This window comes from Agelaius tricolor, unplaced genomic scaffold, assembly GCF_023055355.1.
Source record: "Agelaius tricolor isolate 1412-34295 unplaced genomic scaffold, bAgeTri1.0.p SCAF_9, whole genome shotgun sequence".
NCBI classification, from domain to species: domain Eukaryota; kingdom Metazoa; phylum Chordata; class Aves; order Passeriformes; family Icteridae; genus Agelaius; species Agelaius tricolor.
In genome coordinates this window covers 13,842,395-13,869,150 of record NW_027269269.1, presented here as the reverse complement: position 1 = coordinate 13,869,150, position 26,756 = coordinate 13,842,395, and the positions used below count along the sequence as shown (strand labels likewise).

Here is a 26,756-nt window from a genome sequence, read left to right as displayed (position 1 = left end):
ACATACAGTGCATTTTAGAAAATCCTGTTCCTCTCCTACATAGACTTGAAGGGCAGCAAAGAAATTCTTTTTTGAGAGGCAAGCAAGAATGTAAAGAATAGAGGAAGTGGGAGACAGTCTCCAGAGCAGCAGAAGCACATTTGTTGGTCCTTATCAACTTTTCTCATTAGGGCAAAATACTTTTGAGCTGACTGCTAAGATTATATTGGGCCAATGGGCTTTTAAATAACTTTTCAACTGTATCTTGTGATGACAACAGCAATCACAGTTCTGCTGGGTTTGCAGAGGCAGGGAGCAGCTCTGTGACAGGAAATCAAGAATGGTTGCCCACTTTGAGCATCCAAGTAGGATCCACAGAGGAATTTCCTCACTCCACTGCAAATTTCCTTGGGTGAAACCCAGCATGCAGCTTACTCTCCCAAACTTTCATCCCCTGGAGATGTGTTTCCTTCCCATTGATTTCAATGAAGGTTTTGATGAGCTGTGGATCTGAGCTTGAGCTAACCCATCTGTACAGTGGGAGATATTAGATGCCTACGCAGCAGGGATGCTGTCAGGCTAAATGTATTAATGACTGTGAAATGCTCAGTTACATCCATAATAGGAGTGATAGCAATAAGGCAATAGATCATTGGAACTGATTTTGCATGGAAACATATGGTACAGAGGAGGATAAACAAGTGTATACGGAGTCTGCTGACAGGTGTGAGCCAAATGTTAGGAGTTGCTTTCTAAACTGAGCAACAGGCAGCCTACCATCTGCTGTCCCTCACCTGCCCTGCTCAGGCCTGATGCACAAAAGGAGGGAAGGATAGAGGAAGCAGAGGTGCAGTTGAGATCACACAGGTGAAAGAAAAAAGCACTGGCTTGTAAACGCTTCCATTTTTTTTTAGGCCGTTCCCTCTCAGTAGTGCAGAGGTATGAAGGTACTCAGGCAACAGCTTTATTAGCAATGATTAATCAGGCTCCTTGCCTTCTTATTTGCTAGAAGATGTCGGGATCAAATCTCAGTGTTTGGTAAAACCAGGCAACCACCCTAAAAATTATTAATTGTTAATTTAATGGCTTAAAAAATAAAAAGAAAAAAAGATGCAACAAAATACACATTCAGCAAAAACAAGAGCTTTTTTAGCTCTCTGAAGCATTTCTCTTAATTGCAAATCTCTTTACTATTCAGATATGCTCTACAGTCAGCACAAGGGAATAACAAGGGAGGAGTCAACCCACACAAGCTGTAAGGAGCAGCTGCACAGGCCATGAAAGCACGAGCCCACAATCCCACTTGAGATCACTGGGGTGTTTTCTGTGCTCAGAGATGGAACTCTTTCCTCTCTGCTGGATCTTTTAGACATTTCATCTCTAGAGGCATGTAGCACCTTCATCTCTTAGCCCTGCACTTCTATACTTTGAATATTTCAGTTTTCTTCTCATTTATTTCATACCTATATAACTCTGGATTTCCACTCCACAGCCCAACAATTTCCCTAAGAAAAGCTAAAAAGCAACAGGGAATAGAAGTTGTCATTAAAGATCTCCTTACAGCTTTATGCCCATGCAGCAGCTAATGTAATTGGGCCTCAGTCCTCATCTTGTTCTTAAGTTCTGCAGCAATGGGCAGAGTTAATTACAATAATGTGGATGGCTTCCAAAGGTCCTGGTTTTAGAACAAGCAATTTAGAAATAATTTGCTGAAGACACACAGCCTATGTGTAGGATATTAGTCTCTCACCTCTCTAAAGCCGAGTATTTGTTATACTATTTGCGTATTAGTCTAGAGCTAGATCCAGATTGCCAGTTCTAGTGATGCCATCATTGAAAGACCTGTTTTCTCCAGCTATCATAAATAACTGCACAGCTCAGAATGCTGCTGCAACCACCATCACATCATCTCAATGCTCTTCTTTACTCCAAGTTCATACCCTTCTGCTGCTTCTTTGCTCTCTTCACATCAGATCAGCTGGTTTCTACTGGGAAGGCCCTTCACTGCTCAACACCAAATCATTGTTAAGGAGCTCATGCACCCCTCCAAAATGAAAATTATATCATTCTCTACTGTACACCTTTTTGGCATTCAGGCAAGTCCCTCCATACTCCTCAGTGAGTGGACTATTGCAGTCCCAGAACATGGGTGCCTGGTCCTCCTCCTGTCTGTTTGCATCTCTCTGTTGTGCCTTGTCCTGCATGCATGTTGTAAGCTCTGTCACTAAGAGACTATCTCATTCTCCTGGTCTGTGCAGTACCTGGCATATCCTTAGCCTCTGACTGTGGCTCTCAAGTATCAAAGAAACAGGAGGTAACAATTATTTCATTTACTGTCACATGAATAGCAAAGACAAGTCACAGCTGGACATCCCTGCTTTGATCAGCAGCACCCTATTCCCTCTGTCAACTTTCTGGACGTTTTTAGTCCCTTTGGATTCAATATATTCACAATAATGCCAGCACCTTCTTCCACTTAAATAAAATTCATAATAGTAAGCAGCACAATGGCAAAAGTGGAAAAAGTGATTTCGTCACAAAAAATGCTTTAACAAGAGAAAATTTGATTTTCACTCCCAGGAGATGTCAAAATAAAAGTTACTTATTTTTACTCTGTTTTTGAAACAGAGTAAAACAGAGAACATTTTCGTTTTCTCTTGAATGTCATCTCAGGGTTTTTAAACCAAAAAACGGCACAAGAAAAAACCAAATTGTTCTCTTGTTTTGAAATGTTGACAGGAAACAAAAACTTATTTTAGAAATTAAAAACTATTTGCTTCAAGGATTTGGAACATTTGGAGAAAATGCATTCAAAGAGAATCATCAAAAATTCTTGTAAGACAACATTATGTTTCCAGACTTGTTTAATACATGAAATAAGAGTGATTCTTTACCCTGAAATGTCTCCAGTGGGAGACAGCACAGATAAAATATGAGGCTGAGGAATTATTTTCTCCCTTTGGTATTCAAAAACTTACAAACACCAAAACTTTTGACTGAGGTGCAGCTGATATGGGAATTGTAGTACAATAATATATCAGCCAATAATAAAGCAGTCTAAAAATTGAAAACTCACATTATAAACACAAATTATATGATTAATTTTATTCCTTGATATGGGCACAGCAAGGCTGTTACTGCTTTTTGAGGTTACATTTGCAAATGACACAGCCGTAGAAGTCATATTTTTCTGGAGCTGGATGAGCTATGGCTTGGAGCCACTTGAAATCTATTAGACAAAGGCAGGTCAAGAGGTTGCCATTAGCAATATCCTGGGAAGAGAGCTCTGATCAGCATGCACAGCTACGTCCCACCAGCGGGTTCTGTGGCGCAGCAGCAAGGTAGCCCAGCTCTCATCCTTCCCTGGTATTTAAAAAATTAACCTTGTTAGAGCAGCTCCTGCACACAGAAAGCAGATCTGTTCTATCAAAAGGGACTTTGAGGAAGAAAACTTCTCTCCAGCAGAATCTCTGAGATGAGGGTGGGCCAGGAATGACTCTGGGTCACAAGATTTATTGGCACACACAAGCTCCTACAACAAGTACGAGATACAGAGCAGGTAAGTACAGAAGGCGGGGATAAACTTGGGCATGGAAGTTTTTAGAAAGAAATTTCTACATTTTTAATTTTGCTTCCCCTTGGGGATGTCTGCAAATGAGCAGGAGGACACATGCTCCCTCTTTTACCACAAGCCCACTTTTGGCACCGAGCAGAGCTGCTAACCTTTCCCTCCTAACCTCTCAGGCTTTGTAGCAGGTTAACCAGAGCTACTCAGCTTGTTTGATGGAGCTGACTCACTCAAAGTGGGCTTGGTATGTGGGCAGAGTGAGTTCACATCTCCTGTGAAATACCACACAAATCTATCCATGGAAAGCAGAGTGTAAGTGGGAAGGATGGGGTGTTGCTGAGAAACAGCTCCCCAGTATCTCTGCTTTCATATCACTGTGGCTGGGGCTGAAAGGCAAATCACACACCAAGATACTGAGCTGGGCTCTAACACCTACTTCAGTAAGCCTGAGCAGTTGCAATTGCAAAACACTCAAAGGGATGCAGGAACAGCCTTGGAGGGTCACATCACCTGTCATCTAACATGTACCACGACTAGAGGCAAAAGTGAAGGTGTACAGATTTAGAGCATCCCTGATCCAGTGGACAGAGGGGGACTGAGTATCTGTAGTACATTTGAGGGTGCACCTGCATTTAAAATAACATTAAATAAGTCTTCTGGATATCCAAAGATACACCATACAGAGGCAGACACAGAGAGAAATAATGACAAGGATCAGGCTCTGGAGATAAACATTCTTTTTATTGATTAAGCATATATTGATTAAGCATACATATAACCTACAGCACTGCTGCTCCACCTTACTTTAGGGGAATGACCAGAGAAAGCTTAAATAGACATTTTCTGCATCATATGTGAAATACAGCAGTTGGCAATCTCACCTGCCATGCCATTATTCAGGCTAGATGTTTGTAATGATCCATTCTGTTCATAAAAGTCTATTATATAGCAGGGTCAGTTCAAAGAGTCCCATTTAAAGTGCAGGTTTCATATCAATCTTACTGCAAGATTTTAGTTCAACCAATACAATTACTGAATGGATCATGCCATACACCACATATTTTGCAAACAATTACCGGTTTTTAAAAGGAAAGGTTACACCACCCTGAAACTTCACAAGAGCTGCAGGGTTAGTCTTCACCTATTCTCTTAATGCTGGAGGAGGAGGAAGCTCCCTGCGGCACAGCAATCAAAATGAACTCTGATGCAGACAGCTAGCATTTCCTTCCTGCAGCACTTCTGCAATAACAGCTGATGTAATTGTTCAAATTGTAAAAAATCACAAGAAAACATGGTACTTTTCTCACCCACATGTAGCTACCTCCTATTTATCAAAAGAAATTATCACTTCACTTCCATAGATGTGATTTATGTATTATATGCCCTTGTGAACTTCAATAATGACAATATTTAAGTCTCAAAAGAACTGAATTGCAGAGCACAAAAGCGGGTTCCATGGTGTCAGTCCAGCTACCTCCACAGCTATCCATTTTAATCTGCTTGTTATCTTTGACTTCAGGGAAAAGTAGTTATTAAACTTTGGAGCAGCTGGCATTTTTACTATCTCTGACTTCAAGTGATGTTTTTGTGTTAGCATCAAATTATGGCAAAAATGAATCTGAGAAATTGAGCACAGGATATACATTCCATCAAATACTAACTTCTGTTTTCAATGCAGCACATGGTTGGTTGCATTTCTATCTCCTTATTTACAAAGCACACAGGACACCCCATAATGTCTCATCTATAACCTGGGGTTTGCAGTGTTGGGCAGTATTGGAGACCTAAATCTGAATGGAAAACAAATATCTCTAGCCAAACATTACTCTGGTTTGTCAGTAAGGAGTGAAACAACATACATGATGACAGCCATTTAAGGAACAAGAATTTATCTCCTGTACCTCAGAAAAGTTATTTACACCATTGTGCTAAACAAAGGCTGACTTGACGAAGAAGAGCAACCAAGTTTAGATCAGCTCTGACAGAATCTCAGGACAGCTAATCCTCACTTAATCACATTTCTTTCCTGCAGAGGTATGGACAAGCTCCCACAGGAATTAGATTATTTTGCCAATAACTGGGTTAGGCTAAGGCACTACGTAGTCCTATGCTAGAGTATATGGACATTCCTCTGCACAGATTCCTACACCCTTTTTCCACTCATCTCACTCAGACACTCAGCTCTTGTCTTTAGTGTAAAGCTTAGCTTATCCATTATCTTCCTCTTTAGTTGAAATAAAGCTCTTTACATGGTAATACAGCAGCAAAGTTGGGCTCAGCACTTGTTTCATCCTACCCAGTTTTCTGAGAAGGCCAAACCCAGTAATATTTCAGTAAGGTTTCTTTACTGGGAAAGTAGGCTACAGGACTGCTCAGCTTGTTAAGCTCTGTGGCAGGGGAGCTCAGACTTAGATGCAATGGAATTGAAGCCTCAGGGAGCTACATGACTTTCTTGGGAAGCTTAAGAAGTTTGCAATGTAACCAAAGGATATTGTGATAGCAAAGGGGGAATAGAACTGCAGGACTTCAGCAGCCCTCTCTGGGAGAGGAACAGAGAGCAGTCATCTCTGCTCAGGATCATTCTATCTGAATTCTCTGCAGGACTCTGGTGCTTGAGTAGCTTCTTTTCACAAGAGAGGCTTGAGGAGCTGGTAACATTTTTTATTCTAGGAGAGAAATATTTGGAGGACTGCATGATTATTGGAGCAATGAGGGGAAGTTATATTGCACTCTGCAGCCAAATAATCATGCCAAGCAGCAATGGGAGATCCAATTGCATTTTCTCCAAATAACTGTGGAAGCTCAAGTCATTTGACATAAAGAGGAAAAGTGTCAGAATGAAAGTATAAAGACCCTTCTCTTCACTTAGTCCTACAGATATGTTGAGGGTGTTTGATAGATTGGGGGAAAAAGTTCTAAAACACATTGGTAGGGGAAATATTAAAAAAAATCTCATAAATGCATGGTACCATGTCAGGCAAGATCTAGGTTCAAAAAGGAGAAGCTCAGAAAACAGGTCCCTAGTTTAGGGAAAGGTTCTTCACCCAGAGGGTGGTTGGGCATTGAGCAGGCTCCCCAGGGCAGTGCTCACAGCACCAGCCTGAGAGAGTTCAAGAAGCGTTTGGAATGCTCTCAGGCATATGGTGTGACTCTTGGGGATGTCCTGTGCAGGGCCAGGACTTGGACTCAGCAATTCTTGTGGGTCCCTTCCAACTCAGGATATTATATGATTCTATGAATGCAGCAGCTGAAGTAACCTCGAGGTTTTCAAGAAACTGTGACATAGGCAAAGTAGCATTGGTTTTCTCTTAGGTGGAATTGGTTGTATGAGACTACTCCTTGTCAATTCCCTCCCTCTTGTTTCCTTTATCTGACACTTTCTAAATATCCAGTGTGTGCAGTGAGAACAAAGGAGATGAAATGGTTGTAGTGAGATCCGTGAAGCAGAGCAGTGCCAAGATCCTCAGGTGTTACATAGCTGCCCAGCTCTGGTGGTATTTTGTAGTGGGTGGGAAGGTGTCAGCATACTATATGTTATTATATCTCACTCAGAGAATACAACTTTAGGAGATAGCCTGCAACCTTGCTGAATAAGGAAGGGGCTTTATGTCAGCTGCACATTGTGCCTTCATGTTTCAGGTGATCTATTACACTCAAGTCCACAAAAAAATCTCCACTTTTTGTTCAGAAGATGGGAAAAAGGGAAAAAAATGAAGTAGGCTAGACCTTTCCTGAAAATGAATATCCATATTTCAGATGCATGTAATTGATCTACATGAGGAGTACATGCTCTGAGAAAAAATATCAGAAGCACAGCATTATGTGGGAAGACAGCTCCACCAGGCTAAAACATCCTTTTTTTTTTTCTGTTTCATGCAAGTCTATCTTGAAGCCCAAGCTGGTATGGCTTCATGTTCTTAGGTGCAGCCAGTACTGAGGTTGATCATGTATTCCCAACCTCACACACACACACACACACACACACACATGCACTATGTATATATATATGCGTATGCATATATGCAAACACGCTTGACCAGATATGCAGATCAATGCAAAAAATGCAGCACTCACCCAAAATTCCAATGGCACCAACAGTCTCATCCTCTTCACCTGTTTGGCTGACCATGATGAAAGCCTGTTATGGGAAAACATTCGTACATATAGAGATATATACATGCACAGGTGTCTCTGGTGGCTGGCCCAGGGACTGGCACAGGAGTAACTTCACAGGGGTACTGCGAGGGTTTGGGGAAGAGGCAAAGTTGTCCAAAGTTCCTTGCTGCATGCTGCAGCTTGGAATTGATGATGGAAGCCCCTGGATGTTCTCCAGGAGCTGGGACTAGACAGAATAAGCACTGTAACCCAGGGCAATCCTCAGCAGTGATTCACCAGTGGGGGACACAGCCTCAAAGGCTTTGGATGGGTTTTCACAATAATTGAGGGCAGTATCTTAATTTTTAATCAGACAGTGTAACTTGTTTACAACCTTCCTGAGAGTCCCTGTAGTGTCTTTAGCCAACTTAAAACAAAAAGAACCAAAAAGAATACTGCAATATAACTGCATACATTGGCAAACAGTACAGTGCCTTGACTTTACAGCCTCAGCATCAGCACCTCTTCCAGGACTGAAGCACTGATCTTTCTCCCAAATGCTTGGGATGGGAATTACCTGAGGTGACTTTGCAATCCTAGCTGACTAGTGCCAACTTTTAAAGTGATGACTACTGTGTAATCACAGTCCTTGGGCTGGCATTTAAGCTTTCTTTAATTTATTTCCTTTTTCTTTTCTTTCCAAATGCAAATACATGTTGCTTGCCAGATTTCTTCTACATCATGTCAGATCTCATGATACTGAAATAAATTGTATAAATGAGCTCTAAGCAACAATGTTCTGTATTCCTTCTGACATAGTCAGTCTGACCTTGCCTCAGTCTCACAACTGGAGATGAGGAATGAAAATCTCTGTGTCAAACCTGGCACAACCAAGTACATGGCTTTGGATTTGAACCTGACAAATTTATAAGTGGATTACAAAGCAGATGTCTAACAGCTGAGTGGTTAATACTGAGTGCAGGCTCAGCTGAGGCAAAGTTTTATCAGGCTATTGAGAAACAGAGGGCACAATTTCAATGTTGCTTTAAGTCAGTTTGACCTAGCACACAGGTAAGGAAGAAGAAAAGTCCTACTTGGCAATTAGTGCTGCCCAGAGATGCTCACCTCAGTTTATCCCTTGTGCTGGTACTGGCCATCACACAAAAGGATAATTAATCAGATCCACAGCTTTATCTCACCTAAACTATCCCAGAACAAATGAAAATAAAGGGAAAGTTTGGTTTTAAAACAAACCAGTCCCTTAATCCTGCTTATGGCATTGTTATGCAAATGCTTACAAGGAAAGTGAGGACAAGGAGGCAGGAGGAAATCTGTACTGTGTCCCCTGCAGTGCAAAGGACCCAGAGGGACCATGAGCCTTCATCATAAGGTGACTGTAGTCCTCCACTGGGCATACCTGCAATGCCACTCTTGCTCCTTACTGTGTGACAGAAATTCATCCAGAGAAACTGCACCCTCTTCTTCCCCCTTCATCTCTCTCCAGCTCTCCTTCATTGCAAGGTAAAACACACAGGATTAAATTTTTCTGTTAACTCTTCCTGAAGGTACAGTTAGTTTACACTATGAGCCAGTGCCTCTGAGGTGGCTCAATGTTAGAAACGGGCATTTAAAGTCTGGTTTCTCCTCTTACACTCAGTCAGTCAAGAGTACCCCTGCCCATGACTGTGGTAGCACACTTGGGAAATGATAAAGAAAAATGACAAGTCTTATTTTTTTACTCTGATTTTTCTAGATTTTAAGATTTCCTTCCTGTGAGCAGCATCTTTTTCAGAGTGCACAACACTATTTGGAACAGTAGGAAGGAACCCAGCCTACATACAGCAATGCTTTTATACTCTGCCTGGTATTTCCCACTGGCAGCATAAACCCAGTTATTTCTTGTTCATCCTTTCATTAGTTATAATCCCATTGCATATATTATTCATAAAATAATATGAATTCATACTTTCAGTAAGAAAATATATATTGGTGGCCTTTTTTTAATCATACTCAAATCAATCCTATTTTCCCACCACTCATTAAACCAAGGTGGGTATGTTTGTTTGGGTTTTTTAATTAATTTTGTGCTATGGCTCATTTAATTTCATTTTTTATAACCTGGTATGTATGGAGCAGAACAAAGAAAACACTTGAGTCTATTTATACACAATTAAATAGAAGTGATATATCCATGTCTTTTATAGATGGCTTTAATTTTCACCATATCACACTAAAATGTTTCGCAAAAGCAAAGTATATTTTCCCTGAATGAAAAATTTAAACTGACAAAGCATCTACATACCAGGTGGGCGTTATTATTATCTTTTCCCACATAGCAATACTTTGGAACCTATTAAAACTGGTAAACACAAGTATTAACCTCATCAGCAGTTACAGTGACCCATATACAGATATATAGAAAAAATTTAAGTAAAATTGAGACTCCATGCTTTGCAGTGGTATAACCTAACTCTTAGGGGTTCCACAGTTTGATACAAACTGGCCACAGAGCTGAGGTCCCATTCAGCTACAGTGTGGCCAGTGTAAATTTAGGTAAGTTATTTTTACTCTCTGCCTGTTTTGTGTAGAGTAAAATGAGTCCTGTAAGAGTCTCTAAGAATTTTCCAATATGCAGGAAAAATATTCTTTGCCTTTATGGCTTTTTGGGAATCCTTCAGACCTGATTACCTTCTTTAGCTATTTCTGCATCAAACATGGCCTATGACTGAATCAGAGCTTAAGTGACAGTGAATTTATCATGTCCCATGATCAATTTTTCCAAGGTTTAAATAATTTTTAAACATGATCCTTATCTTCAGGTGTCTAAATCCAGCCCATTCTACAATATTAAAATTCTGTTTCCTACCACAAAAATAATCTTTGCACAGGGTATTGATCATCATAATTAGTAATTACTTTGATATTACACCCACTAGAAAATTATTTCTACTTTGGAAATGCACTTTAGAGAGACTGAGCCTCTCTGAGCACTAAATGTGAGACAGGTCATCTTCCAAAATTCAAATTAGTCTCCAATCTCTTTCAGTTCTTGGGCCTCTTATTTAAGACACTCAGTTTAGGCACTTTGATTTCTTCAAGTGAATGAAGTCTTTCAAATGCAAACAAATTTTTCTCTAATCTAGACAGAATTATTTTTTCATCTGCCCAATGCCTTTAAATAAAAACTACCCTTTCCAAGTCAATTTTGCTTGCTGCTGAGGAAATACAGAGGATGTTAGGAGCTATCAGGAGACTAAACTCTATTTAATTTAGTTATTTTCCACATTTCAAATTTCTCTTTCTTAAGCTTTGATTGCCTGGGACCCTTCTCAGTAGACCCATCATCCTCAAGGATTTATGGTTTATTGCTGCTAGTCCCAGGCTGGATTCTCTCAATTTCCATTCTCTGAATAAAATTCCCATAAACTTTTGGTTAGCTCTTCTCTACTTCCCTTTATCCCTCCTTGTCTTCCCACCACGCTCACATCCCATCTGCTCCCATAGCACTGCCAACATCTCCCAAGTGATGCTAGTCTAGCTGGAATTGCAATGCTAAAAAAGCCTCTGGAAAATATCACTTCCAGCTATACAAATAGCTACTGATCTGTTTGCTCCCTTTGTCTAGATGCTGAGGAAGAAAAAGTAACTAACCAGACTTCTGCAGGAGACAGAGATTTCTCTCCTTCTCACTAAACTTATGTCCAGTACTCTTTTTTTTCTTTTTTTTTGGCACAGAATTAGTATGGAGATTGGATATAGCAGAACTTGATCTGAATTTTAGATGTCCTTTTTGTTACCTTTAGTTAAATTAAGGCAAGAAAGGGAGGCAATATGGAATAAAATGCCCCTGAAGATGCCCTTCCCTCATGGTCCTACTTTGTTAGGCTCTCAGGTCCAGGGAAGGATGCAGAGGTTCATATGAAGAGAACATAAAAGCAGTGGTTTGCCAAGATAATGAACAGTTTGAGGGAGTTATGGTCTGCTGCTTTGCCACAAACCTGGCTTTTTTACCAGGAGCTTTGTCACTCCATGAAGGGACCATCTAATTACTTCAGCATTTTGTCTCTCTGCATGTAGCATTAATTCTGCAGACCTAGGCTCTTCCAAGGCTGCAGATCCTGAGAAAAGAACAGGAAATAACCACACATTTTCAAGATGCTAAAGGGAAATAACTTACATGACTGCATAGGGGAAGAAAAGAAAAACTTTGGTCAACTTTAAGCAGATCAACATCTGATGATGGAAACACTGATTTCTTTCTGTCATGGAAACCACATGCCTGTTATTGGACTAAACTGTCTTTGTAGATCAAGGCACATGGAAGAATTGCAGTGATCCATCATAGCTATTCAGATGTGGTCTCTTTGCCTTCACAGCCCTGCATGACAGAGAAAACATTTGATGCTAACTGCCTTAAATATAGCCAGTGCTGGAGAAAACACCTTATTTGAAGAAAAAGGTATTCTACAATGTTTGACTCAGTGGTCACAGTAGTCTGAAACAAAAACAGTGTGATTACTTTCTCCAAATACATTTTTTTTTTCCCCAAATCTTTTCAATTAAGTCCCAAAGAACAGGAGCACTGTTCCAGTGTCACTACCTGGCTGACAGCAAAAGCCATAGGCTTTCAGTTTTCCTTAAAAATGTATTAAGGGAGTTAATGGACTTGGCTGGGGAGTCATAAAACTCTCTGATGTGAAATGGCTTATGATGCCCAAGGAGAACCATTTGTACTTTACCAATAGAAATACAGCTGAAGGTATGCCCTGTCCATGGGTTTTTCTCCCCAACTGGATGCCATTGGGAGTTTTCTTTTTCCATTAAGCTGGGAACTGTTCATAAAAAGCAAGAATAAGGTTCTTCTTCCCTAACTCACAAAATATGAGAGAAGGGAAATGGCAGTGCCCCCAGAAGTGCCCCATTAAAAGCAGGAAGACAAACAGATGAAGTACACATAAAAAATATTACTGATATACTACATCTGTCAATTTTGTCATGCAAAATTAAAAACGCCATGAACACTCTTGAAAACACAAATCACCATGCATTATCTGGCCAGGAAAAAAATAGTGGTTTGAGTCCATCTTACTGAATAAGCTGGGAAGGAGCCTTTAAATTGAAATAATAAATGCAACTTCACCCAATCATTTTATTAGCAAGCAGAATATGATCCAAATCTTTCAAAGTGCCATATAAAACCCCAAAACAAAAAAACCAAAGACTACTGCAAGATAAATGCACATGACTAGCTGTTCTGAAGGGAGTAGAAAAAAAATGTGACTCTTACAGCTTTAAAGAATGTTTGTGAGATTCCTATGGTGACATACAGATATCTTCAATGAAAGAGATTTCAGCCAGGGTGATAAGATCTTGTGCCATCTGATGGAGAGAATTGTTCCCAAACAACTCAGTGAATTGTGCAACACATCATGTGCATCAGCAAAACTCATCACATCAGGATTTAGAGGCATATGATCGCATCTGAATCTAAAGATCAGCTGCAAGGGCAGGCAATTCAATGCTCCTGCTACTGCTAAGTAAAGCTTGATACCTCATGTAGGAACCACACTGCAAATGAAGGAATTCAAAAGAAGGAATCCAAAAGTACATATGTTCATTTCCATGGAAATGCTTTGCATTTGCATTCTGCTTGAAAGATTACTGGCTTAAGGATTCTTATTAAAAGCTCTTATGCAACAGCAACACTTAACTCATGCAGCAAGGATGATGCACTTCAGGGCATTTCTTGCAGAGCTGTTTCAGGCAAATGATGAGTTTTATCTCTGAACCTTGTGCTTATCAGCCCTCTGAATTTTCAGATTGTGACTGCTCAGCATTTTCTAAAAATCAGGCCCCAGGAAGCACCTCAGATTGAACATTCCAAAGTTAGGGTACATACCATCACCAGACATTAAAAACTTCATCCAAGTCCCACCTCTGCCTTAAAATATAACCATTTCCCCACAACCAGAGTCTCTCTGCACCCCTAACAACCTTGTGCTGCAGAGAAGAGCTATCTCAGCTCCCATCTAAAACTGCTAGGGAAATAAAGCTTTGATAGTCAGGGTACTTTACCCAAGGCATGAGTAAAAGCCAGGCAGGGAAAAGACTGGAGTACAACATTTCCCCACATCCCAGCGCTCCTCAAGCTTAATTATTCCTTTATATTCTATTTCTTTTTTATTGATTAGTGATTTTCTTCATGCTGTGCTCCAAAGATTACAGAGTTTCTGTTCAAACTTTCTTAAGATAGCACCAGCTGAAGTCTTCATATTGTTTAAACTTATCCAACTGAAAGCTTCAACTAAACATTATTATTCAGATAAGAGTTTTTCCAGACAGGATTGATGAAATTAATTGAAGAAGAGACACACAAATGAAGATTTTAATCAAAATTAATACCTGCATTGTAAAGGGTAGACAAGGTATATGAACACAGTCATGTTTTCATTTATTAGAGTTTTTGATCCTAAAAAGAGAACAAAGATTTTGGCCCTACCTCTATTTTGATGAGTATGAGAGAGCTTTAATTTGGTAGGCTATGCAGAGTGTGCATATCAATATTTCTGCCCAAAAATAAGAGATAGAAATCTGCTGGCAGAATTCCTTGATAACCTGCAGAGATCCTCATACCCCTGAGGACTTGCATTTAGGAACTGTATTTCTGAGATAACCTGAGGCCCTGAACAGCTGGGGGTGGAACAGGGGAGGGAAGTCAGTGTCCTTCGGTCAGTGGCCAGTGTTGGGGAGGAGCAACTGTTGAGCTGATCTCCATTAAAGCACAATTTACAGGTCTCTTTAGACCATTTCTATCCCTTATAATTAATAAAAGAATCGAGAGATGCCTCCCTGAGCCTAATGTCAATAATTACCTCTCACCAGTATCTTTGGATTTAGTATGGAGTCCTCTTTCCTCATGCAGAAGATACCTGCATCTGCTTGCCCTGTAGCATTTTCCCACCTTCCCTATTCCAACCTGGCACATTCAGGTGAATAAACACAAAGGGATCAGAGAAAGGGTTTGAGAATTGAAAGTGAAGAGTTGACCAGAAAAAAAGCTCAAAGGGAGGAGAACTGAGAATGTTTTGGAAGGTTCTTAATTTTGCTTTCCAAACACATTCAGTAGTTAAGTTGAAAATGCCACTATATACTTCCCCTGCTGCAGCCTTTAAGCTTTCTGCATCCAAGTTAAAGAGAAGACACAGGCCTGTGGTGACAGACAGCTAATGGAAGAAATTTTGGAATAGAAATATGGAATGGAGCAGCTGAGGCTGGAGGCATGGGGAACAACTTCTATTGGGTTCATTGGTGAGGTTCTGGCAATTAGGGGGCTACAGGGTTGGCTTCTGCCAGAAGGTGACAGAAACTGTCCCCATGCCAGATGGAGCTTGCTCCAGCTGGCTGCAAGATAGACCTGACACTGGCCAGAGCTGGACAGTGGCAGTGCCTCTGGATAACATATTTAAGAAGAGGTAAAATAAAGCTGCACAGCAGCTGGGAGAGAGGAATGTGTTAAACAACAGTGGAGACACTGAGGTCAGTGAAGGAGCTCTGGCTGGAGAAAGACACTTTACTGGCAGCTGACCTGCTTTGTCAGCTTATCACTTCTTCCTCAGAGGTTTCCACTCCTTTGGTGATATCCATAGGATAACAATGTAACTCATACTTCATTGAAAACCCTTACTAAGAAATTAGAGGAAGAGGAACAGGACAGAGCAGCTAGAAACAAGACCGTCCAAAACTAGCTACAAATGTTTCAGAGAGTGAGGAAGAAGTATTGAGGTCTTTAATCAATTTCTCTCTATTCCTCAAAACCACATGAATTGCTGAGCACAGAAAGAGAGTGATTTATATTTATGGAATTTCAAAGCACATTCAGACTCTTTGCAGCAGCACAGGCATTTGCTTTTTGTAGGCTTGCATAGGAACTTAGCACTGAAGTGGATAACCCCAAATTTGGAAATTTGGAAAGCATTACACGCACAAACACAAGACATTGCATGCAACTCTGTCTCCAGCATTTAAAAAAACCCCATCAGTTTGTTTTAATCTTCAAGAAAGAAAATTCTGATAATCCCCATCATTAATTAGCATGCTTTCTCTTCCACAGCATTTTTGAACGATGGTTAAGAAGACACAGGCCCATGCTAGAAGTATACCCAGCAGCTAATGCACCAATTGGACACAATCGAGAAAATTACATGGTCCCCTTCATCCCTCTTTACAGAAATGGAGAATTTTTTAAACCCTCAAGAGAGCTGGGGTATGACTATGAATATCTGCAAGAACCAGGTAATGTCATAATTTTGGGTAAAAGGGGAAATGTAAAATTTGTTGCCTATAACCTGGAATATGTCTGTTTTATGACAAGATAAAAAATCCTTCTAATTCCAGATTTTTTCAAAAACATTAAAAGACTGGGTAATCACTAATTGTATAAGGTTCAAAAAAAGGGGAAGTGTAAGATTCTGCACCTGAGATGGGGCAATCCTGGATGTATGGACAGATTGCAGAATGAGATGCAGAAAATACTTAGTCCAGGTGCTGGAATATAAGCTCATGAAACAGCCAGATCAAGACCAGAAATACATATACATATTTCTCATATTTAATGACTTAATCAGACATTAATTTCTTAAACTCCTGTTATTGCTAGAATTGTACAACTCAGACAAAGAAGCAAATACCATGACTTTCAGGAATTCTGAATCCTGAAATTGTACTGCAAGAGGAAGGAAATGGTAAAATACTTACCATCCAATAATTAATTTTTGCTGTCTCTTGGACTCCTTCCTTTTCCCAGGGGAGCACATAGTCCTCAGAAAAAGGAAATCCTATTAAATTCTGCCTATATTTTTAACAGGGGTAAGGAAAGTAGTTCCTTAATTATTCTGAAAGATCAACACAATGAATGAAATTCAACCTTGTTCAGAAAGCCCAGATAATCCTCAGATGTCGTTTAACCCCTTGGTAATCTCACTGAGAAGAAGCAAGCTTAAGCTATTTCTTATCTGAAGGGAAGAACTGATTACAAATGGAAAATGGTTGGACTCAAATTACAGACACAGATTTTCTCACTCCAGTGTATAAATACAGACTTTTCTTTAGGAGAAGAGAAAGTCTGTGATTGGCAAACAGGAAGTACTGGACAAGTAGGAAACACTTATGAAAGAAAAAAAAAACCTCAGTAAAAAATATCTTGGTCATCAAGAAAAGGCAGCATTTCTGCAAATCTTCCAGATGAGGAAGAAGTGTTAAGGCAGAGGAAAAGAACAAGACAGAATGAGGAATGGGCACACAGGATCTGGCCCAATCCTATTCTCAAAACCTGTCTTGTCTGCTCTTAAAGAAAGTGGTTTGGGGGCAATTTTGGTGGTTCTGGGTTGACAGGTGGACTAGATGGCCTTGGAGGTCTCTTCTAATGTTGATGATTCTGTGACTCTGTGAAGAGCAGCAGTTCTGAGTTACAGTACCAGCAACTTAGAAGAGATGAAGTAGGACTAAACTGAGCATGGTGAGGCTGGTTAAGAAAGAAGATGAGAAATAAAACTTGGAAAGATCCAATGACAAAATGGCTTTTTAATGCTAAATTATATTGTTGTTGTGTCCCTGAGGAAAAACTGATGCCTGTAGCTCTGCTTTCCACTGCAAAGCAAATCAGCGTGTAAGAGTACATAGTTTTGATTGCAGCTTCATTTGTTTTATAAGTATGACAGTGCTGAAGCAGAAGTGGTCTCAGTGTGTATGGAAAACCATCCCTCAGGACTCCAAGACACATGTCACAGTGTAGGGGAGCTGCTCTGAGCAGAAGCTGGAGCAGACACCCAGCTTTCTGTGACATGAGACCTGTGAGCTGTAAAATGTCCACAACCTGCACGGCTGCATGAAAACAAACAAGAGTTAGCATCAATAACAGAGATTTGGAAGATTAATGGCACCACCTAACAATAGCTGTCAAAAGAAGTTAGTCTGTTAAGAGTTGTTTCAAGAGTTATATTTCAGCACCTGGACTAAGTTTTTTCTGTATTTTTTTCCTTCTTTCAGAAATGAAAACAGATAAATTTACAGATGCAGTTTTGACTTTTGCCCAGAAAATCTCTCTCTCACACTGAGAGAGAAAGCATAAAACCGGTCCTGTCAAGCCCATCAAACCATACCCTAACAGCACATCCAAATGATTTTTGAACATTTCCAGGGATGGTGATTCTACAAATTCCCTCAACAGCCTGTTCCAGTGCTTGACAATCTTTCCATTAAAAAAGATTTTCCAAGCTGTAATAGTGAGGAAACTGATAAAATCTGTAGGAGCTAGGAACTTTTTAACACTACAAAGAAAACTAACCATGCCTTAAAGCTGAGGGACTCCATAATTGGAATCTCTCCTAGCTCATCTTTCTAGTTTTGATTGTGGAAGTCTCGCAGGTACTTTTTGTGAACATCCAGAAGTATACAACCAATGAACAACAAACACACAAGAAATGGCAGGAACCAATTATCCCACTCCCCCTTCATGCCTAGTTTAAAGACTTCTCTATCAACCCTGCTAATTACTGGGCCATGATCCTTTTCTCCCTCTGATTCAGGTATACCCCATCCAACACGAACAGGCCTGGTGCTGTGTAAGCCACCCTGTGGACAGAAACCCCAAAATTCCACCTACGGCACCAGTCTCTTGGCCGTGTATTGATCTGTTGAGTTTTCCTATTCCTTTCAGTATTTTCCCCTAGCACTGAAGGAATCGAGGACAATACTACCTGAACACCTACTCCTTTAACTGCCCTGAAGTCCCATTAGATTACCCTTTAGAGACTTCCTCCTTCAGTCTCCCCCTATCCACCTGGAATACTAATAGAGGGTAGTCAGGGGGCCACACAAACCAGGCAGCTTCCTGGCTACATCCCTTACCCATGCCCTGGGGGGCAGCATCTTTTCAGAGCACAATGCATGTGCTTTTAGAAGTACCATGACCCAAGAGGATATATAGATTGTTTTTCTGGGCACCAGTGAAAATGCAAGATAACAGGAAGACATTTACAGCCTTTGTGGGGGTGCAGCATTCTAAATACGTTTGAGTACATCTAAATCAGTCCAGATGCATAAAGAACATTCAGAAATAAACCACCATAGGAGTTCCCAGAGAAGGTGCCCATAGAGGTGCTCTTTCTTTTCCTTACTAGCTAGTAATTACTGCTAATAATGGTCTTAGAGCTAATAACTGGGACATGTGGATTCCAAATATTCCTTGGCCCAAGCGGATAAGTATCATTATTTTTCAAATTCAAGCCAGCACGTTGTTGGATGCATTTTGAACAGGTTTCTTCCCAGCCTCTGCTGTGAAGTGAGAGCCCAGTATGGCAGGGTTTTCATAACTCATTAAGCCATAGCAAGAAAAACACATACACGCAGTTCATATCACAAAGCCAGGAGGCAGCTGATCATCTAACAGTGAGAAGCTTCCCTGGATTCACCAAAGAAAGAGGATTTGTTGTGCAGAATAACCACAGAATAGTTGTCTACTGCCTCTCCCCACAGAGGAACTGTCAAGGCAAGTGGCACGCAGGTTCACAATTAGTAAAAGGAAGCTTTTTCCCCATCCAATATGTAGTTAATGAATGTACTTAAGGCAGGGATGTTTTTTCTGCTAAAAGCTGCGATAAAAGTTCAAAGAGAAGCTTGAAAAGATGATGGAAGGAGAAAAAAAATCCTCCAAAGACTATTACACACAACACAACAACATCCAGTTCAGGAAATTCCTGACCTGCAAATTTTGGAGGCTGGGTAAGTATTTTGTAGGCATTGTAATAACTTGACCTTTCCTTAAACTCTCCCCAGTGTTCTGCCTCAGTTACTGCTTCCAGAGGATGCTGAGATAGCAGGACCTTTTGGTCACACAGTATCAAACTTTTGGGTTACAGTCTGAAGTTTTGACAAAACCGTGAGGAGCAGTGGGGACAGAGAACTCTGTGCTAGCTTTGGACATGAAGATTGAGACTATCAGGGCTGAAGAGATTTGTTTAAAACTATTTGTAGCTCTCAGATAATTTCTACCACTCTTGTCTCTTTATATTCAGCCTTCCAGAATTATCTATTATAGAACTTCCATAAACTGACAGTGAATTGTATCAAGTAAAATGATCTTTCTTTCTCTGTTTGATTTTTCAAGCCCTTCAGTCTTTCCAAGACTTTTTGACACCCTATCTTCAGGAAGCCCGTCAGATCTGGGCTTGGTTGGTCGGAGCAGCTGTGTTTGGAGGCATCATTACTGCTGTGCTCACAGGGCTTGTCAGGGCCTGTCGGAAGAAAAAAGGAGGAACTTCTTCGGAGATTCAACCCTTGCTCATAGAAAGTGAAGATTACAACAATATAAGTTATCAGTCCAATTTCTAGAGGCCTCCAGTAACGCAGTCATGTTACTACGGTGCTAATCAAGCATGCAGTGTTTGATTGATGTTTACAAATACCTTGTTGAGGTGTGCTGCAGAAGCAGGATGGACCGTCTCAAGTCTCTTTAAATCTCCAATGTTGTAGCATCTTATCAGATCCACTCCTAAAAAAATCTCCCAGATTCAACATAAGCTATGATGCCACCCAAAGAACACTGTGTATTTCCTATGCTTGATTAAATAATGCTCCTATGAAACCAGACTGGCTTGTGTGGTGGATTTAATGTATAATTCTATTTTATTTGCTTTTTAACAAGTGTAAATTGGGTCTAATTCTGCTGTCCAATCCATGTGTTTGGCACACGGATACAGTCACAGGTGCCTGACTGCATAATTGGTGCTACATCCACTCTGTGTTAGAATGTAAGAGCAAAAAGAATCCTTTAGTTCAGTTAGCACAATATACAGTGACTGAGCAGACTGACTGTCCCATAGACAAATTTTCTTCTGGTATAGGAGTTTTTCCTCCAGCTCCTATAATGTCCCATAATGTTTGTCCTTGACTGAATGCCATCAGAAGAAAGGAAGCTCAGAAACCACTTCTCACTTGCTTTAAATACTTATTAGTTGCTGTCTTTTACAATGCCTTGCATTTATCAGGAGAGCTGGGTGATTTTTAGGAGAGGAAACCTGGTCTCACCATGCCCACCTCTGTTCCACTTGACATAATGATTGCTCACATTTTGGCTGACTATTGGTTGTTCAGTATGCACAGATTCCACAATGTGACCCACTTGTAACAAAACAAAGTGTGGTGGCTTGACCCTGGCTGGACAGCAGGTGCCCACCAAAGCTGCTCTGTCACTGCCCTCCTCATTCTGCATGGCACAGATAAAACACGTGACAAGGTAAGGACAGGGAGAGATCATTCACCAAATACTGTTATGAGCAAAACAGACTTCAAATGGGAAAATTAGTTTAATTTTAATTTCCTGCCAACCAAAAGTCAGAATAGGATAATGAGAAATAATAATAATAATAAAAAAATACACCTTCCCCAAGCCCTCCCTTCTTCCCAGGCTCAAATCCAGATTTCTCTACATTCTCCATGCCAGCAGTACAGGGGGATGGGGAATTGGGGGCTGTTATATCTAAGATCTAAAGACCCATTCAGGTCTTCAGAGGGAGGGAGAATGAAAATCCTGTAAATTATCAGGGGCTTCCCAGGCAGAGTCTCTTGTTGGAGTCTGGAGTTTGTACGCTTCTGGGGTCCCCAGTCCTGGAGTTAGAACACGACCAGAATATGTTGGAATTGTGTACCTTAAAAGTCCCAAATGTCCAGCTTTGAGACAGTCTGAATGGCTGTGGAAGTCTGGGACTGACTGGCAGAGCTGTGACCCCTGGTTGGGTGCCTGCCCTGACAGAAATGCCACTCCTGTGTTTCATTAGATGCTTGGTGAAAAAAGTGCCATTATGCAAAATATTTCAGTGTTAGTAAAGCCATGTCATCCTTTGAAAAGTTGTTCTGATAGAAAAATCCTAACTTGTATTAAGCAAGTATATTTCAGTCTTTTCACTATTCCATTGTGACAGCATTTCACTTTCACACTGATCAAGTTAATTTTTACCAGATGTCACCCACTTGCAAAAGACATGGCCAACAAGTAATTTCTGATTCAAGTCTTCAGCTCTTCATGTCTTCTCCACAGATCATGAGTGTTCCCTGGGCCTCCCTCCTCTAGCCATGGCAAATCACCATGTGTGAATGGATCAAAGTGAAGCTTTGGCTCATCAGGTTTTCTAAATCCTACTTTTTGGCAGCTCTTCTTCCTCAAAGCCATGGAATGCATAATTTGTACTTGTGACCAAACTCATGACCTATTAGTGAAAGTCTGTTTATGCTCTGCCCAGATCATTTACCAATTCCCAGGCAGGCTTCTTCCTTTCCCTTGTCTTCAGTGAAGGATCTAACAGCCTGTTTTCTTCCCATGGAAGTTTCATCACAGAGAATTCAAACTAGCTCTAGCTGCTGAAAGAGAATTTTTATCCCTTTCATATTTGTAGGCATACCCCCGAGCAATTTTCCCACTCACCATATGACCTGGAGACCACATCTGCTTTGAGAGGGAACAAAGAACACAGGCCTGCTTCCAACAGTCAACGTGGTCTGTGGCCAGGAATAGACAGCACAGTGTATATTCATCTTAGTAACTAGGACAGAATTTACACAAGCAACACCTGCTGGTTCTCTCCATCGTTGTGGTGTTTCTGCTCAGACCAGTGGCCTGATGCCAGCTGGGAGTCAAACCCCTTCAGAGAGGTATCTGCCTCTGAGCACATGGAACCCCAGCTGCTTCTCTTCTCTGAGCAAAGCTGTTTGGGTTTCTTCGGCATGGGAAGCAAACACTGCTGTGCCAGGTGTGGACTGACAGCACCAGCCTTAAAGAAACTGTTCTGAGACAGGAGAAATTGTCCTCTAGACATGCCCTCCCTTTGGCATTTTGGGGACCCTGCATCTTAGCTTGGAGCAGCCACCTACATTTTTGGACGGGTCAGAAAGAAGGAAAGGCCTCATTTATCACCATGGCACTAAATGTTTTCTTGGCCACCAGCACTGCCAAGAGACATTGTGCTTTCTTGTCTGCAAGCTACAAATGCAATGGCACATTCTTCTCAGGGTCATGCTTAGGGCTGTGTTTACTTCTGTGCCGAGATACATGTTGAATTAAATGCTGAAGGACCTCTTTTCTTCATAAATGCTTCCCTGAGAAGCTGGAGCTGCATTTTATTTTTAAATTGGGAATGAGGTAATGTCACAAGTCTGTGCTTGCAATGTGATCTCACTGAATCGGAATGATCAGAGTTTAAACAAAACCCTGCTTTTACCTTTTCCTCTGTCTGGCCAAGGTATCTTGGAACAAGATACTTCCCATTGCCATTAGGCAGATGGATCAGGCTTGGGGAGTTTATCCTGACAGGATCAATGCCAAAACCAGGGCATTACAGTACTTGGTGCTTGAAAATCTAGATCCTGTGTATGTATACCAGGCAACCACATAAACCTTCACCCAGTGGGCACTAAGGTCAGGCTTGTACAAAAGTACTTGTTAAATGAGGAGTCCACCAGTTTAAATGTCCAGGGATGTATTTGCAGCACCATCAACATGTTTCACACTAAAAAAATTAAGAAACCTAGAGCATACCTGATAGCTTCATTTTAAGGTACTCAGCTTTGCATGTCTCTGCCCTTTGCAAGAGACTGTTACCTCTGTCAAGTTTTTAATTTTCTAGCCTGGTCTCTTACTTTCTCAGACTGTTAAAAGTTACATTTAGTCAAGGCAAGACAATAAACAGCTGTCAGCTTTTTTGATTCTGTTCTCCCTTCCACATTTTACCCAAATTTGTATTTTTAGCACCTGGCCTCTCCATTGAGTTAAATCTGTAATTCACCATCTGTGTACCCACATGTGTATGGATGTAAATTTTGAATCAGTCTCCATAGTGAGCTGAAAATTGGCAGCAATGAGACCTTGTCATTAAAAACGGCCTCTAACTGTAATTTTTGCAATAAGCTTTGAATTAGATATGAAGTAACTCTTATAACTATAAAATCAACTTATTTCTGCATATTCATCCTCCACCCATTAGGGCTTTCTGATATCCCATTTCATAAATGGACATTTCCCCAGAGTTCTGTCCATTATCTTCCTCTCTTGAGAGCATCAGTTATGCAGTATTCACATGATGCCAAAAAGTTCTAGAAATCTGATAGATTAATAAAATTTGTAGAAAAACAGGGACTTTCCCCATATACAGGATAAAATATCCTCTTTGAACCAAGAATTTGGCAGCAGACATTAATTCTGGACCCTCGCTGTGGCTGAGCACTTCCAATAATGTCCCTTCATGAAACTTGATTCCCTCTCCTTTCCTCCCAGGCTGCACTGTTTTATCTGACCAGAAAAGGGATCCCTGGGGGCTCAGTGGTGGGGCTGTCCCACAGTTTTGAGGCTGGTGTAGTAGTGGTGATGATACAGACATGGTGGTGTATGTACAGTAATGTACACATGGATTTTAAAGGAACTTAGATATATAAAAGCAACCCACTGCTTTTCTTCACTGTTTTCTAGGAAAAGAAACATTTTCAGGCAATAATAAGGAAAAAAGGAATTTTCAGGTCAATTACATATTGTCAACAAATTTTCCCACATTTTCCACATAATCAAAACAATGTTAAAATGTTTCTGACTTGAATTTGCTTCTGGTTTCTTGGAAAACTTAAGCACAACCATTTCAATGTGCTACATTTTCAAACTGATGTACATCTTCCCATGCACTTTTGGCAGCAATGCCATAAATATAAAGAGTCTGCAGAGTCTCTTATGGCAGGGCCATGAATAAGGCTTTTCTTTGCCTTGCATGCAAGTACAACTTTCCTTGTGATCAGGTTCTGTTTTTCCCCACCAGTGACTAATCATAGGAAGTTTTTTACAACATTAATGTCTTCACTCACCTTCATTGCTTTGTGCAACCTATTACAAATAAATAGTCTATACACACCACAAAAAAAAAAAATCCATATTTTTGGAAGAAGTGCTAAAGCTTAAGTTCTTTGCATATGACCCCTTCATGCAAAGGCAATAACATTAAAAAAAAAAAAAAACTGTCTATTTTGTCACAGAGATGAACGTATCAGGAAGGTGTATTAAAAGCTTGAAGGCTGGACCATTTTCTCATAAATTTATGGCAGATTGGCAAGGTGGTGCTCTGCTAAATTTACTTACACTGACTACACTGTCAGATGACCTGTATGAAATAAACACATGGTTAAACAGCTTGAAAAATACCAAATTATCAAAATGACAGTATTTGTATACAGAAATACTTAATGGTGAAATTACAAGAAAATGTGATTTTTTAAAAAACTGAAGCACCACACACATCCCAGAGTAAAAGAGCTACCACATTCATTAGCAGATAGCAAAATACATATACTCATAGCAAAAATACGAATACTGAAATAACTGTACACTTACTATAACCGTAAGAGTAGTGCAACATGTTTGTAGACAGGCACTTTGAAGACTTTTTCCAGCTCCCCTTTCAACTGAATGATGTTACAGTCATTTATAACAAAAGCAAGGGAATGTAAGATTTCTCAAGTCAGAACAGAGGCATTTTGTTTTACATTTCATCTTGCCAGTTAATACCAGTGACCACTGAAGATACACACCATTAGAGAATTTAGGGTCCATGTCTTCTTTCACACCATCATGGACTTGAGATGCTACTTTAAAATTAATTTTAGTATTTTAATTCTATAGTCTGTGGTCTCAATTATTTAACCCTGAGGGCTGACTCTCAAAGCATCAACCTCTTATTAATATTCAGGAAGAATCAACTGAGAATCCAACTCTCATTTGAGAGCAAAAATGAAAACCAGGCTTTTCTGTCTTCCTCACAGCTACTTCAGAAAATCAGTTCACTTCTAATCAGAAAGACTTTTCCCTTTTAGTGAAACAAATATGCTTAAGTCTAAAAGTCTAGACACTGGGTCTTAAAAGTGGTGGCCTTTTGTCTCATCCTAGGCGCCATGGCACTCTAAAGCACCAAGCAGGGATGTCTGCAGGGAGGCTGTCACTTCAGAAACTGTGTTCAGCAGTCTGGGCACAGACAGATTGTGAAAACTCTGCAGCCATCCTAATTAAGGTGACATTCTCCTACAAGAAGACATACTATTGTAAAAAGTTACAGGAAAGCTTGTTTGCAAAATTAATCTGTAGAGAGATCAGAAACTGTGGTCCAACAAAATTAAGTTTCAGGTAAATCAGAAAACAGTTTTGGGGAGGAAGACAAGCTGCTGGTTACTCAGACCATCAGTCAGCAATTCACAATTTCAGATTAGAAAGCACAGTGTTATTAAGGTCAGTCTAATGCTTATGCGTATCCTAACTAGAAACCAGAAAGGAAAATGATAAATTATGGAGCCATTAAATTAATAGGAATTTGGGAGGAGTCAGAAGATGGATGAGAAATGCAGATTATTTGAATTCACCTTACTTACAAAAAATGTTGATTGGTTTTCGGGAGAAACAATCCAAGTTGTTGCATTGATTATAAATTATCCCTGTGTGCCACTCTTCAGCCCTCCTGTAACATCCACATGCCTGCAATGCACTTTTGGGCACATTTAAGGCAAAGCATCAGGTTCCCTGCAGTGAACAAGGCTGTGGCTGGATTGCACAGCTGCTCCCCAGCTTTCAGAGGCTGGTGGGACCAGCAAGAGGGTATTATTCTTTTTATTAGATTTTATTATTAGAATCAGGAACAGGTGAGGAATCACCTGTGTGTACTCCTCAGATGGTTTCAATTTTCCAAATGTTCAAATAGTATTTTCAAATGGCTCTTCAGCTGAGATAATTTAGGACAGAGGAACCAGGTCATTTCTAACCAGTACCCATGCTGTATTCTCCAAATAAATGAATTTGTTCCCTGTAACATCAATGGACAGGACAAAAAATCACTTTTGAAATGACTTTGTAACCTGAAAGGAAAATATCTAAGTCAGGTGTATCAGATCGCCCTGGGGGGTCTTCAAAGGTTTTCATATCTGCCCCCTGACAACGGGAGAAGGTGTTCATTTACCTGAGGAGATTTGGTCCATTAAATAACTTAGATTTATGTGAGTTTGGTGCTCAGGTCAGGCAGACAGAAGCTGCTGAGCCCACAGC

At 40.4% G+C, this 26,756-nt stretch overlaps 1 protein-coding gene across 1 annotated transcript in view; it reads left to right on the top strand.

Annotated features, from left to right (window-relative positions):
* TYR (tyrosinase) overlaps positions 1-20,275 on the top strand; it is a 42,393-nt gene extending 22,118 nt beyond the window's left edge. The window contains exons 4-5 of the mRNA XM_071432800.1: positions 15,753-15,934; positions 19,806-20,275. Of these exons, the coding sequence (XP_071288901.1) occupies positions 15,753-15,934; positions 19,806-20,029 (406 nt within the window). The 3' untranslated portion in view covers positions 20,030-20,275. The remainder of the gene's footprint in view (positions 1-15,752; positions 15,935-19,805) is intronic.
* Positions 20,276-26,756: the final 6,481 nt, after the last annotated feature.